Here is a 17,782-nt window from a genome sequence, read left to right on the forward strand (position 1 = left end):
AGGGATGGGGCATTGGATGGTTTATACGTAATCCTCCAACATGTGAAGAGAGGCTGATAGCTGGGACTGCTCAGCCTGGAGAAGAGAAAGCTGATTGGGCGGTGGGTCTTATGCATGTATTTTATATGGAATTATCCAAGTGAAGAAGATGAAATAAGGCTCTTCTTAGTTATGCCCAGGGACAGGATAAGAGGTAGTGGACACAAACTGAACCATAAGAAATTACTTTAAAACACAAGCAAAAGTATTTTTATGGTAAGGATGCTCCAGTGTCTACTGGAAAAAGTTGCCCAGAGAGTTTAGTGGAGTCTTCATCACAGGAAATTTTCAAAATTTGACTCGACACAGCCATCAGAAACTCTCTCTGGCCAACTCTGCTCTGAAGAGAGTAAAGAGGCACCTTCTAATCTTAATTGCTCTGTAATTTTATGGTTCTGTAATATCAATCCCTGACCAAACCTGACTTGATAGACCTGATTGCAATAACCAATCCCTGACCAAATGTTATAACCATGCAATCAAGCATAATTCCTGCATCTTCACATTCTTCCTCCTCCCATTCTATTATCTTTTTCTCTACCTTTGTCAAAACCAAACTGCTGTTAATAATTTTGTTTATTCCCATGTTGAAAACACATTCTCAAAAGTATTCAGACACGCATTACATTCTTGCTGACTGAAGGGATCATATTAACCAGAGATATCAGAATTGACAAAACGAGAAAGGCTGTTTTCTAAGCAAGAGTTTTTCTTTCTAAATGATCACCATATTGCAGTAAACAGTTCCTTTCAGTATTATTGGGTGATATCACAAGGAGAAAGTGTATAGCAATAAGGTAGACATTAAACACATTCTAGTCCTTCATGGAACAAATAGATTTTGGAGTATAAATTTTCTTAAGATCTGTACTGAAGAAACAAAACTCCCCTAATTAAAGTCTTTTCATTTCCAAATGGGACTTTAACTCAATAGGTAGGCATTAGTTTCAAAAAAATCTTCTTCAATTCTGACTTTTTTCTGAAATCTTCTCTGGATGTTGTGGAACTTGCCTATCCCAAACTAAATCCAACTCCTCATTTTAGTTTTTAACATAACTCTCTATTTTTACATTTTCTGCAGTGAACACAATACCCGTCCTCTTATCTTCTCTTTGTCATCTCTTTGTGTGATTCCCACTCACTCCATTGTATTAAGCTCCTATTTATGATTTCTCATGGCTCACAAACAATATTTTTCCCTTTTTGTTCTGCTATCTAGTAAAGTACTATGAACTAACATCTTTCTAACATCTAGGTATCTAGCCAATTCAAGAAACTATTTGATAGTAATACAACTCCACAGAGTTCTCACTGAGCACATAATCTGGTTGAGTTGCTGTATTTGATGAGTCAACTCATTATATTTACGGCCTATGCTTGGATTTAGTGTGAAAGTCATGAGCAGTTTACTATTAAGAAATTGAATTTTGAAATTTTTGACCCTAGAGGGTATTATAGATTTGGAATAAAAACAAGACAGTATTTTCTGACACAATTTAAAAAAATAAAAAAATCAGAGAACGTTCACCTTTATATATGCCATTGTAACCTCCATGGACTTCTCCAGAACTAGAGATTTCTTCAATATGAGCCCCTTGGTCAGACGAAAAGTATACAAGGGATCCATTGCTCAGATTATAATTCTCCAGCACATCCAGAATCTGTCCTAAAAACAAATAACAATAATAATAATAAGAAAACATAGTCCCTTTTGGTGGCTTGTTTTAATTAACCGTGGCATGTAAAAATGCACATAGTAATTGGCAACATACAGTATGCAGTAGGGGATAATTTTACACAGCCTATTTCAGTCAAGACTGTGATTCCATTGCAGCAGGGTTTCTTGAAGTATAATATGAGAAGATTTGTGTACAAAGGAAAACTGAGCTAATCCACAGAGAGCCAGTGATCCTTGGAAGCAGTTGCTCTCAATGACAAAAAACCCACAGCAAGAAACCGTTGAGGTTTCTGAAAGTCTCAGTATACAGAATACAGTTAAGAGTTTGGGGGTAAAGCTGTGCTGCCTAGCAACCCATAGAGGCAACATGGCAAAAATCTGTATGAATGCTAGAATAAGAAATTCTCACCAAACAAACAAACAAACAAAAACGGCAAATTAAGGTATGGAATGGTTTTCGAGGCAACATGCTTTCATGATCAAGCCTACTAATTAGTCACTAATTTGTTGTCATACAAGAATAGACATCTATTAAACTTTTAATATGCAAGGTAACGCATGTGCACATAATTAAAAGAAAAATCCACATGGTTATGTTCTGAAATTCCAACACAGAGACGGTCCTCACATTTCAATTACACAAAAGACTTCTTTCCCTTGGCACAGCAGAGGAGTCTTGCACTTCACATACATCTACATTTATTTAGACTGAATTCTTTAAAGAGGGATTCTGTACTAATGACTGTGAAGCCACTCTTTGTAACCCTTTGTAACTTGCTCCAGTGAATTTAATACTGATTAGGAATCTAAAATTATTGGCCTTGGAAACTAACCAAAGAATAATAATATAGCACACATTAGCCTGCAAATGAGCTTTAACCTTATTCTTCAGGTATCCCAAAGCATAGAAAGATAATTTTTGAGGCCTGTAACTAGTGATGTTTCTCACAGGTCAGTGCTGGTTCTGGTCTTGTTCAACATCTTTATCAATGATGTGGATGAAAGGAGAGAGTCCAAACTCAGCAAATTTGCTGATGACAAAAAGCTAGGAGAAGTGGCTTACACATTGGAAGGCTGTGCTACCATTCAACAAGACCTACAGAGACTGGAGAGTTGGGCTAGGAGGAACCTTGAAAGCAGGGCCTCACAATCCTTCTAACTTTCTGGGTTTAATGAGGTTTAACAAGAACACTTCTGCACCTGAAGCAGAATAACGGCATGCATAGTACATACTGGGGGTCAATCTGCTGGAGAGGAGTACTGCAGAGAAGAACCTGTGAGTCCTAGTTGACAAGAGGTTGGCTATAAGCCAGCAATCTGCCCTTGTGGCCAAGAAGACCAATGATATCCTCAGGTGCATTAAAAAGTGCATGGCCAGCAGGCTGAGGGAGATGATCCTCCCACTCTAATCTGCACTTGTGAAGCCACGTTTAGTATACTGTGTCCAGTTCTGAGCTCTGCAGATCAAAAAAGCCAGTGATCTCCTAGAAGGAGTCCAGCAGGGGTCCACAAAGGGCATCTCCCATATGAGGAGAGGCTGAGTAACCTGGGTTTGTTCAGCCAGGGAAGAAGCAGACTGAGTGGGGATCTGATTAATGTTCATAACTGTTTGAAGGGAGGTGGGAGGCAAGTGGATGAGGCCAGGCTCTTCTCAAGGGTGCGGAGTGATAGGACAAGGAGTAAAGGCCTAAAACTTGAACATAGGAAGCTCTGTACTAACATGTGGAATAACTTCTTTCTGATTAGGGTGACAGAGCACTGGAACAAGTTAGGTTATCCAGACAGCTAAATGTGATCAGAGTAAGATGGTAACACTTGCTTCACACAAAATATGACTGCATATGTATTTTACGTCATCATATGTGATCAATGATTAAAAGAATGGGGTTTCTGCATGCCTAGCTGACCTGTTTGAATCCCATTCCTGGTTACTGAACAAAATACAAATGTAAAAAGTTTGTAGTAAAATGTTTATCCAGAATATGGAACTGTGGGATAAATAAGTCAAAACACTTGGAAAACTGTAGCTCAGTTTAAGCAATGACGGCTTGAAATCCCCAGTGTATGAAACTATTAATAAAAATAGAAAGATTCTTTATCTTTATCTCTGAATTGAAAGTCTTGTTCTAAAAAATTAAGGTCCATACTGATTTCTGTGAATGCCACTGCTTACATATTTCAGGTTTGAACAGAACAGATTTTGAAAGACAGCATTCCAAACAAGAAAATAAATCTAACAATGAAACAACTGCACAAATTCTGAACCTACTGAGAAACTATAATTTAAGTCAACCTTCTCCTCCTTGCCATTCTAGAAATGTGTATTCCAATTCAGTGGCTAACATTGAGTCAAAGACATTTGATCATTAGACAATGCTCTTTCGTTTATACATACATAAATAAATAAATAAAATAACAGAATAGCGTTAAGATGTTGCTTGTTTTAATTAAGATGATGTTTCAAAATTTAAGCAAAGCTTCTTCTGAAATATGCTGAGCTCTCCACATTCTGTTCTCCACTCTCATTTCAAGCTATGTTAAATTATAGAATTGTTTCACTGTGAAAGTGAAAACGCTGACTTCAGTGGAGTGATACGTAAAAATGATGAGAGCAATTGACTCTACTCTTTAAGAGGAAACAGAGAGCACTATACCACTATTCAACTTGACTAACACGAGCATAAACAGAAGCTAAACCTACCTATATAACGCTCAAATTAATTTTTGAAGTTTTTAACTGTGTAAGATTCCCTCTATACTCACACACATCACATTACATAAAAAATGACTATTCGTTTGAATACATGGCACAAACACTGAACAATAAAGTGTTACAAATGTATTAACAATTCAGAAATTTCTTCTAGTCAAGCAAGAGTATGAAAAATGTATTTGCCTTATAATTAGCTTACTGTCATTTGAAGTCAATAGGACAGAAGGGTTACCTGTATTTGAAATAATGTAGAATCTTGATGAAATTATGGGGAAAAAAAAAGCTCTAGAATATAGACTATAGAATACGTCTGTGTAGTGTAGGCATTAGGAAGAAGATCTCTCAACTCATTAGGAGAGCTTTAAAACAGTTTGCTTGATTCAAAGAAACAGTAAGATTCTGAAGGAGGTTTACAGATGACCAAGGACAAGACAGTTCATGACAAAGGAAATTTCTTTTAATAGAACTTTTTATCCCACTCAGCACATTTTCACTTGACTGTCAAACCCAGAAGTTTATAGTAAGCTTTAGATAATTATTGGACAAAGATTGATCTGGGAAGATCGGCTATCACATCTCTGTCTAGAGACTTTTCTTCCGTTTAGTTTATGTTTCAGAATTCCCTGCTGATATTAATGTTTGCTTTTGAATAGCGTAACTAATCAGAATGACAAGAAACATGTTTTAAGGCTGAAGGGGCTTACATCTGAGAGTGACAAGCTAAGAGTATTTTGAATGCATGCATAACTTTCTACACATAACCCCTGCATGTATAAATATCTGGAAGCCTATACTGCTCCCATAAAAGATAATGATGTCACTCAGCTAAATATCCACTACATATTAAATTTCTTGGGACCTTCTTCCTGGTACAGGAATTAAATTAAGGTAACCCCATCATCTCTTCCAGGCTCAAAGGCTAATATTTTCACCTTATAAAGACTTAATGTTGCAACTTCTGCCCACTAACTTTAACAAGTTAACAAACATTTTAATCTCTACACTGATTTTGTGTAATAAAAAAGAGACTTCATTCTTTAATGTACTGATCTGATTATAAAAGTACACTGACTAAAACCTTTGTATAAAAATCAGCTTAGTAACTGAGATCAAAACATCCATATCTTAATTTTAGCTTTTGCACATTTTGGGTTATAAATATGCAAATGTTTTGTGATATGCTTAAAGCTGTACAGTTTCCCCTTGATAAATATGTAAATCAGATTGTCTCTGCAGTGGGGAAGTAATTATCACTTTCAGACCCACTCATTGAGCACAACACTAGAGGTAAAGATGGAAAATAATAAAACCACTGACAGCAAAATAAGAAGTTGCTGCACATATGGTGAGCAGTACATAAACTCTGCATGAAACTTGTTTAACATTCAGAGCTATAATACAACCACTAGGAAGTGGAAATTCTGGGACAAAGTAATAGATTGATAGTATGGAACATTAAGTAGTCCATTAATTGAATGCACTCACCTAAAAGACATGACTCTGTATAGAGGCAGCACTAGCATATGAACCTCAACGGTGAGAGAAAGTAACAGCTAATAAACTGATTAGAAGAGAAAATAAATACATAAGTAATTTTAAAATATGTAATAATTCCTGTAGGAAGAAAGCAAAGTTTAGATTCAGCTGAAAGTCTTGAATCAGTCTCACTGTGCTAACATTATTTATAAAGTTACATTATGGATACAATCTGTACAGCAAAGTCTTCTTCAAAGTATAAAGCTGAGATTTAAAATGTGCAAAGTTTCTACTACTATAGTTTAGTGGAATTTTCAATGTCAAAAGGACATTCTGCTAACCCAAGTAGCATCTTGTTTTGAAAAAGTGCATCTTTATCAGTGTTTTAATTAGGAGCAGTGTCAATGGTTTACAGGCTGGTTTGGCCTGGTTCCATGACTAGAACATTAACTTTTTAACTCTCAGTGCACTTCATGATGTTATGATGTGGAATACCAATAACCAAAAATCATAATACCATGACAAGCAGGAGTGTACATTTATGGTAAATCCAATCATCACCACTTTATATATTTCTGCTTGCATAGCAAAGATTTCTTGGATTTTCTGACCTGGATTCCTTTCCAATTAACTAAACTCAAGGGCAAAATCTGGGAATGCACTTAAAATATTGGCACTACTGAGGAAACATTCAGTCTATGGGACAACAGAAGAGTTGGTCTGAAGTCAATTTTTTTCTCTGCTGATATCTTGATAGTCTGCAGACACTGACCCCATATCTAAAGTTCCTTTCTACTGTTCTAGTAGTTGCTAATCTTGGAACAAGATTATGTATATAATATATATAACAATATATATAACAATATATATCACAAAATACATGATTATATATATATATATATAAATACACACACACACACACACTATATTATATATATAACAATATATATAACAAAAAAGAAGCCATAGTTTGGAAGAACTGGTTTATTCCTACCTGGGAACAAGATCATGTGGTGGCAGAATGAGAAAAAGTCAACTATGGAGTCAAACACAGATGGAGTAACTGCAGCAGAATTGATGTCACCAAGGCAGTTTGTATGATAATTTAGTGGCCTTTTCTAAGTGGGAAAAAAATACGACTTCTTAGGCACTCAAGAATAGATAAGTGGGGTCCTACTTAGGGGTTTATTTCAGTAGGGCCTTCTCATGTGTATGCTCTCTTCTCTCAAGAAGATGAGACTCAGATGGCCTATGCAACAGCTGGGAACTACATCAACAGGAGTAAGAACAAACAGATGAAGCCTCTGCAAAGACAACTGAGTAAGAGTTATTCTACCTCAGGATGTACATATTACAGGGATCTCTGAGCACGTGAAGAATTAAGTAATGTGTAAATTACATGAATCCTACATGATTGATGTATCATAATATACGCATCATGTATTACCTATTCAAACATTCATAAGAAACAGCATTTGTAAATGACAAAATAATTGGATACTGTCCTTGGGTATGAAACAGTTGTAAACACATTCTACAGTATTAGTACTATATGTATAATTAATTAGATAACTGCTCCAATTGTAGTTTTTTGTTTTTTTTTTTTTCTTTTTTTTTCCCTCATATTATACACTGATAATCTAAATAAATTCTTTATCTATCTGCTTGATCATGGTATCATAGAATCACAAGGTTGAAAAAGAACCTACAATATCATCTAGTCCAACTGTAAAATGATTTTGAAATCAAGGTAGATTGCTTTTTTTTTTCTCCACAGTACCCCTCCAGAATGAAAGATAGTTCAGATCTGTCATTACTGGAAGTTCAAATAAGGTACGACTGATGAATCCTACACTGAAACCCTGCTGGTTGCACAAGGAAGCTTTACATGGATGCATACTGGATGCAATTTACAATCAGTATCCACATCTATATGAGAGATACTTACTACACCACCTTTTAAAGCCAATGAAGTAAAATCAATGTTTTTACATGCAGCTCTCTTAAGATGAATGATTTGGCCCCAGAAATTCTGAATTTCTTTTTCACAGAATGGGAAGGTGAGGCTCAGATTCAATTATCTAAACTGCAAGGTAAATTACCTTCAAATCAGCAAGAAGATAGGTCAAGATTATATGTAGAATATCAGACAAGTATAGTCGGTGTAAGCGCTCACAGAAAGACCATCTTCTAAAAAATATAACAAGGTAAATGGTGTAGGGTTAGCTAATCAGTATGATTTTGCCCTGCAATTGTAAGCTTGAATTGGCTCGTGACTGTTTATATAGTCTTATAATGTTTCTTTCAGAACCTCAGGATGAGTTTTCAGCATAGTGTACAACAGATTATGCATACGCTGCGTAGCAACTAAGAAGAAATCAATCACATTTTGACTCAATTACGCACAAGATATATATATATATTTTCCCCTAGTAATATATATATATATTTTCCCCTACTGTATCTCTTATTTTCCTATTCATATGGGATTCAACTTGTTTTGTAAGTGTGAAAGTTGAAACAATACTTTACGCTTATAGACATATACATGGATAATAAAGCTGAGAATTAAGTTGTGGCTACTGTGGTTGTGAAGAGCTGTAAGTACAGTTGCTACATTGATAACAAGGTTTTAATATTCACATTGATAGTAAAACACTAATGATATAGTTTTGGGGATTATTAGAGGTCAAAAGTATAGCTATTTTGGTAGCCATCTTCCTATTAATATTTAGATAATAAAGCGCTGATAAGTGCATTGCATAAAGCTCACTTTTAGACCTTACATCTATCTTTTCTACATAAGGCTAATGAAAATCATCATTCTTAGCCTGATTAAAATGCTAAAATATGAGTGATAGTCATGAGATTTTAGAAGGTCCATTACATTTGCAGCTTTCATGACAGATGTGATAACTTTTTGGGTAAATCTGCATCTTAATTCTGAGAATAAGATGCAATTTTGTCTGTACAACTAAGATGCATAGTGCAAAGTATACTGCCTACTTCCCCAGGATCTCCTGTATTTTCCTCCAAATTCTGGAAAGGGTCTAGTTAAACTGTAATGGCAATCAAAGGATACTATTCATTTTTTAATTAGACTGTCAGATGAAATTAAGACTCCAACTGTTTGATCATTTCAATAAAAGTTTATGATAATTGATAACTGAAGAGTGATAAAAGAAACACTTCTTTATATCTTCAAAGGTTTAAACCTTTATTAGAGTCAGATTTAAATTGAATATGTACATATTCTTAGATCCAAATGCATAATGCCAAAAATTTGTCAGATTAAAATATGAATAATTTTAAACAGGTAAGCAAATGTAATACTATATTTTAATCCTCTGCACTTTTCGGGGAAAAAAAAGAAAAAAAAAAGTTATATGTCAGTGTCTTGTTTCATTTTTATAACTTTTATCAAACAAAACTGAAACTTCCATAAAATTGTTTGACCTTTCATGTTTCACTAGACAAACTTTTTCATCTTTGCTGAATTTGAAACTGAGCTTAGACATTGTATACTACAAAGCAAAAAGTATTTTTATCAGGATCTGATTAGCATTCATCATTAAATCTTTATTATTTTCATTTTGCAGCTTTCTGATTTTAATTATTGTCGAAATCCAATCTTATATGAAGGTAGCTGTTCATTAATTCACACACAGAATGGAAGACTCTTGTTTTTTTGCCCTCTTGACACGATATCTCCATTTTTCCCTATCATTATGCAGGCTATTCAGGTCACCTAGTTCTCTAAGTGCTTTGGGGCAACTCAGTGCCTTTTGTGCCCTAAGACTCTTGAAGTCTACTGTGCAATCACTGTCTCCAAATCACACTAGCAGTAAATGAATCTCTGTACTGACACTTTTAATACCAATAAGAAAGAATGTCTGACTGTGAAAATTGTTCTCAGGGGAACTTTCCACCATAGAATGTAAACTCCATTGTAAACTCAAGATGACATTCTAAACTTTAGGAGGTGAGAATAATCAAGAAAATTTAAGGCCAAAAGACTTTAAATCCTTAATTCATCTAAGTACTCTTGAAAAAAAAAAAAAAAGGAAATCCAGATTAGACTAAGAAAGTTTTTGCTTAAGTTTCACAACAGTATTCATTGTTAAAATAGATGCCTACAGGAAAAGAATACAAGCTGTCTTTTTCTGTTCAGAAGTCTAGGAAAGATAAATATGTCAGTCTCAGATTAGGTTGGAACAACTTGAGGTTTCAAGTTGAGGTAAAGATGTATTTAATGCTCCCCAAAAAATGATGGAATGAGGGCGTTGAGATCTTCAATCTGTTTCTTTTCTCTACCTAATTTGTACTCATGAATAAAGCAAAACCTGATGCAGAATTACTAACATAGCTACTAACTTAAGTTTACTAATGTTCAGATACAATACAAATGCTAGTTGTCATTTGGTTTGTAATGGGAAGTTACAGAAAAGGAAGTTGGGAGATTTCCAGTGTGAGTTGTGAGAAGAATGCAAAGCATTTCTGGAAAGGCTATGCTTTGCATACCAGAATCCCACTAAGATTATTTTTTAAGGATAAATCTGAAAGTTAAATTTGAAAGGGGAAAGATTATTCACCTAAGTAACACTACAGACCAGTTGAAATACTAACATATATACAAGAAACAAAGTAATCTAACTGCAAATCTGAGGAAGGGAATGTTATAGCTAAGGTAAACTCTTCAAGGCACAGATAGCAAGCAATGACTAGGAAGTCCCAAAGAGAATATTTCAAAATTATGGGAAGGGTGCTATTCTATAAGTGAGAGGCAGTTACAGAGGATTAGAGAGGGTTAGTACATCTGTATTACTGCATGTATTTTCAGGGGACTAACTCTTTCTGAATCCTTAACATCAAATCTATGGAAGCTGCACATAGACATTCTTGAACAGAAGACGTTTACAATCTCAACATTTCATATGAATGCTTCCATAACAGACTGGTGTTTCAGTATTGGAGGCAATGAGAATTTATCAAAAGCAAATAGATTTCTGCACTCAAAGACAGTAGAAAAGCGTGGCTAGCTGTACTCAGTAACTAATTATCCTTATCAAGATTCAACAATTAAATATCACAAAAGTACGACAGAGCATTTGTATACATGTTTCTGGAGAGTGTATTCATTACACCACTGTCCTCTGGTCAAAACAATTATTTTCTATTCTCATTCTGTGTATTCCTAAGGTTTGTACACAACAAAGGAAGTAATTAAATGTCATATCAGCAAATCAGCTTATGTTATGCAAAAGAACTGTGATAGTATTCTCCAACATTTTCTATTGAGACAGACCTCAAAGTTCTCTTTATCTGCTAAAACCAGTCAATCACTTTTTATGAAAAGTATGTGGAGGTACTTGCAGCAGCCAGCTGATGAACTACAGTAGAACTGCACAAAAGTTGAAAATTACTGAGAAATCTAGGATATTGGGCTTGACTATCTCAGTTCTAAATTGGCAAGAACACTCAGGATAAAATCCCATAGAAGTGTTACAGGATTATAGGGACACCTGCCAATTTTGTGCCTTATTAAAATTATACTGGTTTAAAAAAGCAATTCAAGCAGCACTTTGCCCTTAACACCATGCTGAGGATGTTCAAAGTTGTCCTGTGGGACGTGGTGTGGTAAATACAAAGGAACTTGTATTATTTTAACTCCTAACATTTTGGCCCTAGTCGGGACTTCAAGAGACAGATGGGACATTTCATCCCACTTTCAACTGCACAGACATCATCCTTACCTTTGGCTTTGGTTTTCTCTCTAATTTCCTGCTAATGGGCATTTGACATTTGTATGCTACTGTTCCCTGCCTGTGAGTCGCTGGCAGCTGCCTCAGCTTTCCTCTTTTTCCTTGCCAGCTTTGCTAGTAAAGTACATTTTCTTACACATATTAGAAAGGAACACTATCTGCTACATTTCTGACCGCATGGTTAAACTATGATACAAAATTTACTGCTCTTCTATTGCAAACTACTTTTTTTTTTTTTATATTATTGTTTACTTACTATAGCCAAATCTCTAATAAATACAGTTTGTTTGAAAGACTGTGATGGCATTGTTTTCAGCCATCAAAACCTTTCCATATCATGGTTGTTGATTTCAATTCAGCCTAGTTCCACTGACTCCAGGGTAGTTACATCATTTTACATAAACAGAAGACCTGCCCCAGAATGGTTAAAAAGGAAAAGGTGTAAATCAGGACAGGTCTTTTGCTTTTCTGTGTGCACACTTCAATTTTTTTCCAAACAAGTCCCTAAAAAAAACGTATTTAAACAAAATAAAATTAAACAACAACAACCACCAACAAAACAAACAAAATAAAACAAAGTAAAACAACTAAACAGTATAAACGACCAGGATATCTGATACTTAGAAACACATATTTACACATATTTGTGCTATATAAAGATCTCGATCTTAATGTAATCTTATTCTCCTTCAATTAACAAGATGTCCTCTTCAAATCTCAGGGAAGAATAGCTAATGCACGAGTTGTATGGAACTTGGTAATATTTACATATAAAAGGAAGGGTTAGTTTAAATTTAAAAAAAAAAATCTGTTGGCTCATCTAAAAAGACACATCTTCATAAAGAAGATGTAGTATTAAAGTCTGTCAGATTGGTATCTCCCTTTGAATCTCAATTGCATTACAGTTTATTTCCCCTCTTTTTTAAAGCCCAGTCTTTCCAAAACTATCTAAACAACAATGTTCTGACAAGCCATTATCAGCAGAGACTGATCATTGTAGGAGATGCCAAGTAATGAAATGCAGCAAAAGGAAGGGAAAAAATACAGTGTGATTTCCTGTGACAATCCACTGGGAGAACTAGCAAAGAGGAACTACAAAGGAAAGAAAAGAATATATTATCTGCTCTTACTATATGAGGAGCTGAAAAAAAGAAGGTCAAATTCTACCCTTAGATGAAAGTGTACCTCTCTCACATCAGGAAGGCAGAAATTTCTTTAATGGAAGATAAAACCATTATTGCAGATATGAAAATACGTTAAAGTTAACCTGACTACTTATATCAATGGGACATTTCATATCAACATGGGACAGAGGAACCTGGTCTTAAAACTCTATTTTGGGACCAGAATACTATAACAGTATTCCTATTCGTATTCTACTGTGTGGGCCTTGATCATTTTTGACAATTAGGGAAATAAAAGAATCTACCAAAAGGGAATAAAGTCCTATTTTCAGAGATACTAACAGACCTACCACAGACATTTTGTTAAAATCTTTTTTTCTGTTCTGACTATCCCAATCTACCTCAGTTTTTATGTGAATAATTTTATTTTAAAAAGTTCTATTTTCAAACATCATGTCTCAAAGCCTCTGATACCCTCTGGTACAGTATTTCATTTGCTATCCCCTCTTTCTATTCTAAATACAATAGTATTTACCATTTAATTCTGATAGAAAGTTTTTGAGTTAATTCATTAAAGGCTTCTCATTGACAAAACTTGTTAGGAAGAAATGGAAAAAAAAAAATTTCTTCATTGAAGAAAGAAACTCTAACTTCAGATTTATAAAATTCAGAGCTATGGAGTCCCAAAACCTTTCAAAATGAGCACCTGAAAAACATGTAATGACAAAGGTTCTTTACACTTTTTAATGTTCCACACTCTTTAAATTGATTGCAATAGTTCCGGTATGATGCAATGATTTTACAAGACAAATTACATTAGTTCTTACTGTAAATAAAGAAAAAAAAACATATTCATTATTCACTTACTGTGTCTGCTTAATCAACTCTATTCTGAAATTAGAAAGAATCATTTTGGTATCTTTCACACGGCCTAAATGCGTCCATACTTTTCACACTGCCAAAAATAGTACCTTCCACAACCTTCCTTGAAATATTGACACATTAAGCTATTGTTTTATTTCAAATATTTAGAATTAAGATAAATTTGGGCTTGCAGAAAGAAAAAAATCATGTTTCTTTTCTGGGTCAAGGCACTCTGTTCCTTAAGATCAAAGCACGCTTGCATTTCTATTATTCCTTGTTTGCCTGCTTTGGTTTTAAATTCCAGTCTGATTTAGAAATGGAATTAAAATTAATATCTAACACACAAATAACACTATCACTAGCTAAAATCTAAGAGCCTAAATCTTTTACCTTCATCGTACAGAAACAAAAGATTAATTTTAAAACCATGCAAACTGAAGCACCTATGGGCCAAGTTAACTACAAATAATTTCAAGTAAACTAAATATGATGCTGCAGCATGATATCCACCCAGCAGGTTGCTAAAAGGACACATGATACAAGAGGAAGATGCTTTCCCTCCTTCTGTTTTGTTCAGTCCTACCATACTTTCCTTGGAAGCTTGCTAGGGAAAAGGAGGTAAAAGAGGTATCTATCTCCCTTCTGTCTCAATTTTTGATAGCAGCAAGCTGCAAGATCCACTGAAGCTTTAGAATACAACTTCACGCTAGTCTAAGAAAGAGATATGATTATCTTGGAGTTTCTCTTCTATCATCTCAAGAAAACAATTCAGCACTTCAGATGTTCTTTTGTATATTGTGCTAATGTAACATCAGTTGGGTGTTCTCAGGGTTACTACACCATGCCTTTCATGATGATATGTTATAAAAAGTTTTTCATTGCTGGATACGGAAAGGAAATAATTTAAAAAGAGTAACATGTATACAAATTACAGGAAGTAAGCCAAAAAGAAAAAGAAAACAAAAAGAAAGCTTTTCAAAATAGTAAAAAAAATCTTGAGTATACTAAATGAAATGCGTTAAAAAACAAAACAAAACAAAACAAAAAAAAACAACAAACCAAAACAACAGCATTAAAAAAAAAAAAAAAGAAAAGAAAACGTAGTAAAGATTCAACATTATTTTTTCCTAAGTAGCATCATGAAACAAAACATAAATGACTTATTTTACAATCAGATAGTGGAGGAAAAAGCCGGATAACATCAAAGCTGTCAGTCTGCCATCCTGCCCTTAACTAATCCATAGAATCATAGACTGGCTTTGGTTAGAGGAGATTTTAAAGATCATCAAGTTCCAACCCCTCTGACATGGCCAGGCTTTCCAGTAACTAGGTCAAGGTGCCCCAGGGCCCCATCCAACCTGGCTTTGACCATCAGGGATTCAATATCCACAACCATCTTCTGAGTAAAAAAATTTCTTCCTAACATCTAAGCTAAATCTCCTCTCTTTTAGTTTAATGCCATTCCCCCTTGTCTGTCTCTGTCAGACTGCTTAAAAAGTCAGACCTACTCCTGCTTGTAAGCTCCCTTCAAGTACTGGAAGGCCGCAGCAAGGCCCCCCAGGAGTTTTTCCTTCTACAAGCTAAGCAAGCCCAATTCCCTCAACCTATCTTCATAGGAGAGATGCTCCAACCCCTTGATCATCTTTGTGGCCCTTCTTCAGATGTGCTCCAACAACTACCCATACTTCCTGTACTGGAGACCCAAGCTTGGACACAGTTCTCCAGGTGTGGCCTAACAAAGGCAGAGTAGAAGTGGACAGTCTTCTCCCTCTCCCTGCTAGTCACACCTCTTTCAGTGCATCAGGATGCCGTTGGCCTTCCAAGCTACTAGCACACAATACTGGCTCATCTCCAGCTTTTCATTCATCAGTATCTCCAAGTTCTTCTCTACAGGGCTGCTCTCAACGAGTTTTTCTCCCCATCTGTGCTCACACCTGGAATTGCCTCAACCAAAGTACAACACCTTTCACTTTGTCTTGTTTAACCTTAGCAAGTTCTCCTGTGCCCACTTTTTGAGTGTGTCCATGTCCCTCTGTATGATATCCCTTCCTTGTAAGTGCACCACTCAGCTTAGTGTCATCAGCAAACTTGCTGAGGGTGCATTCAATCCCACTTGTCTATGTCATTGAAAAAGATGTTGAAGAGCACTGCTCCCAAAATGGACATGTGGGGGACACCATCACTCCTGTCCGACCTCCATCTGGACATACAGCTTCTGACAATAACCCTGTGGCTATGACAATCATCCACCAAATAGTCCAGCCTTCAAATTCATTTCTTTCCAATTTAGAGATAAGGATGTGATGCAGAACCATGTAAAAATCCTTTCACAAGTCCATTTAGATGACATCAAGCATCATTACACTTGTACTTTCCCAAACCTTAAAAAGTCAATTACTATCTGCTGGTACAATTTTTTTAATATATTTTTTTTAAAGCAACAAAAACCAAACAACCAAATAGGAAATCCCTACAAACTTTTTGTAATGCAAAATGTACAGTACTTACTAGAAGAAGAATGATCTTGTATTATTAGCGTGCTTACGTAGTATTGTTGTTTTAGCAATCAAAAGTATTACCAAAAAAGAAGCAAAAAACCAGTCAACAAAAAGGCAGTTCTACCAACTCCATCAACAAGAACTTATTACCACCAGGAATCTGAGCCCTGTAATTCAGCAGTTTGAAAAGAAATTTCAATTTCATGTCAATTTACTAATACAAATCATCCTGCTAATTAACAATACTCACAGAATTATAGAATCACTATAGAATGGTTTAGATTAGAAGAGATCTTAGTTCCAACACCTCTGCAAAGGCAGGGACACCTCTCAACAGACAAAGTTGCTCACAGCCCCAGCCTGGCCTTGAATACCTTTTGGGATTGGGCATACACAGCCTCTATGGACAACCTGTTCCAGTGCCTCACCACCCTCAAAGCATAGAACTTCTTCCCATTGTCTTATCTAAATTTACCCTCTTTTAGTTTAAAGCCTTTATCTCTTGTCAGGACACAACCTGACTCTCTCTCCAACATTGCTGCAGGCCCCTTTTAGTTACTAGAAGGCCACAGAGAGGTCTCTCCAGAGCTTTCTCTTCTCCAGACTGAGTGTACACAACTCCTTCAACCTTTCTTCATAGAAGAGGTACTTCAGCCCTTCATCCTCATGACCCTTCTCTGAATTCATAATCTACAATACAGAATTGATATTGATCTATGATTATTTTTTTCACACAAATAACTAGTTGCTTTTTTTTTTTTTTTTTTTTTTAATAGTATGGTCTCAAAATTACTAAGATACATTTCAAAAGAAGTAAGAAAAAATCTCATGTCTCTCTCCAAAAATGGTCAGGTATTTTTTTAATTTATTTTCTACACTTAAATGAGATGTAGCCAGTTATAAATAAAGTATAAAAGGCTAGAAGACATTTCCCGAAGTCTCATAGATAGATACTGCCCATAGAATTGTGTTCATATTTTGATGAAGGAATTTGGTTACATTTAAAAAATACTACTTAATTCTCCAGAGCAGAAGAAATATTGGGCTCCTGAGTCCAGAAGTACATTCTAATCATTTCCTAACTCCAACATGGGTCCACTCTGGAAGAGGTAAACATCTTGCTTTCTCTGCTCTGTCACTTCTATGTGTTCTGAATGGAAGTCATAATGCTTTACTATGGATACAGAGCTGGATTAGTAGTGTCTGGCAGTCTATTCCAGTTAGAAAATCTTAAAATCACCTGTTTCAATTTTTCATCAGAACATATTAATTAGATCTCCCTGTATTATAAAAACTTTCTTTAAAAGCCTATTTGTGAATCTGTTATAGAATATACTCTCGCAATTAATGTCATAGAACAGATGAGAGATGTCACAGAATGGAATCATGAAATAGAATCATAGAATTGCTCAGGTTGTAAAAGACCTTAAAGATCATCAAGTCCAATTGCAACCTAACTGTATTACCCTAACTAACAACTCTCCGCTAAGTCATGTCCCTGAGCACCACGTCCAGTTTTTAAACACATCCAGGGATGGTGACTCAACCACTGCCCTGGGGAGCCTATTCCAGTGCTTAACAACCCTTTCTGTAAAGAAGTGTTTCCTGATATCCAATCTAAACTTACC

At 35.4% G+C, this 17,782-nt stretch overlaps 1 protein-coding gene across 1 annotated transcript in view; it reads right to left on the reverse strand.

The window, feature by feature from the left end:
• Positions 1-17,782, reverse strand: part of STS (steroid sulfatase) — a 96,268-nt gene that overhangs the window by 42,839 nt on the left and 35,647 nt on the right. Inside the window, exon 8 of the mRNA XM_090126007.1 lies at positions 1,568-1,705. Within this exon, the coding sequence (XP_089982133.1) occupies positions 1,568-1,705 (138 nt within the window). The remainder of the gene's footprint in view (positions 1-1,567; positions 1,706-17,782) is intronic.

Source organism: Phasianus colchicus, chromosome 1 (genome assembly GCF_987193195.1).
Source record: "Phasianus colchicus chromosome 1, bPhaCol1.hap1.1, whole genome shotgun sequence".
Lineage (NCBI taxonomy): Eukaryota > Metazoa > Chordata > Aves > Galliformes > Phasianidae > Phasianus > Phasianus colchicus.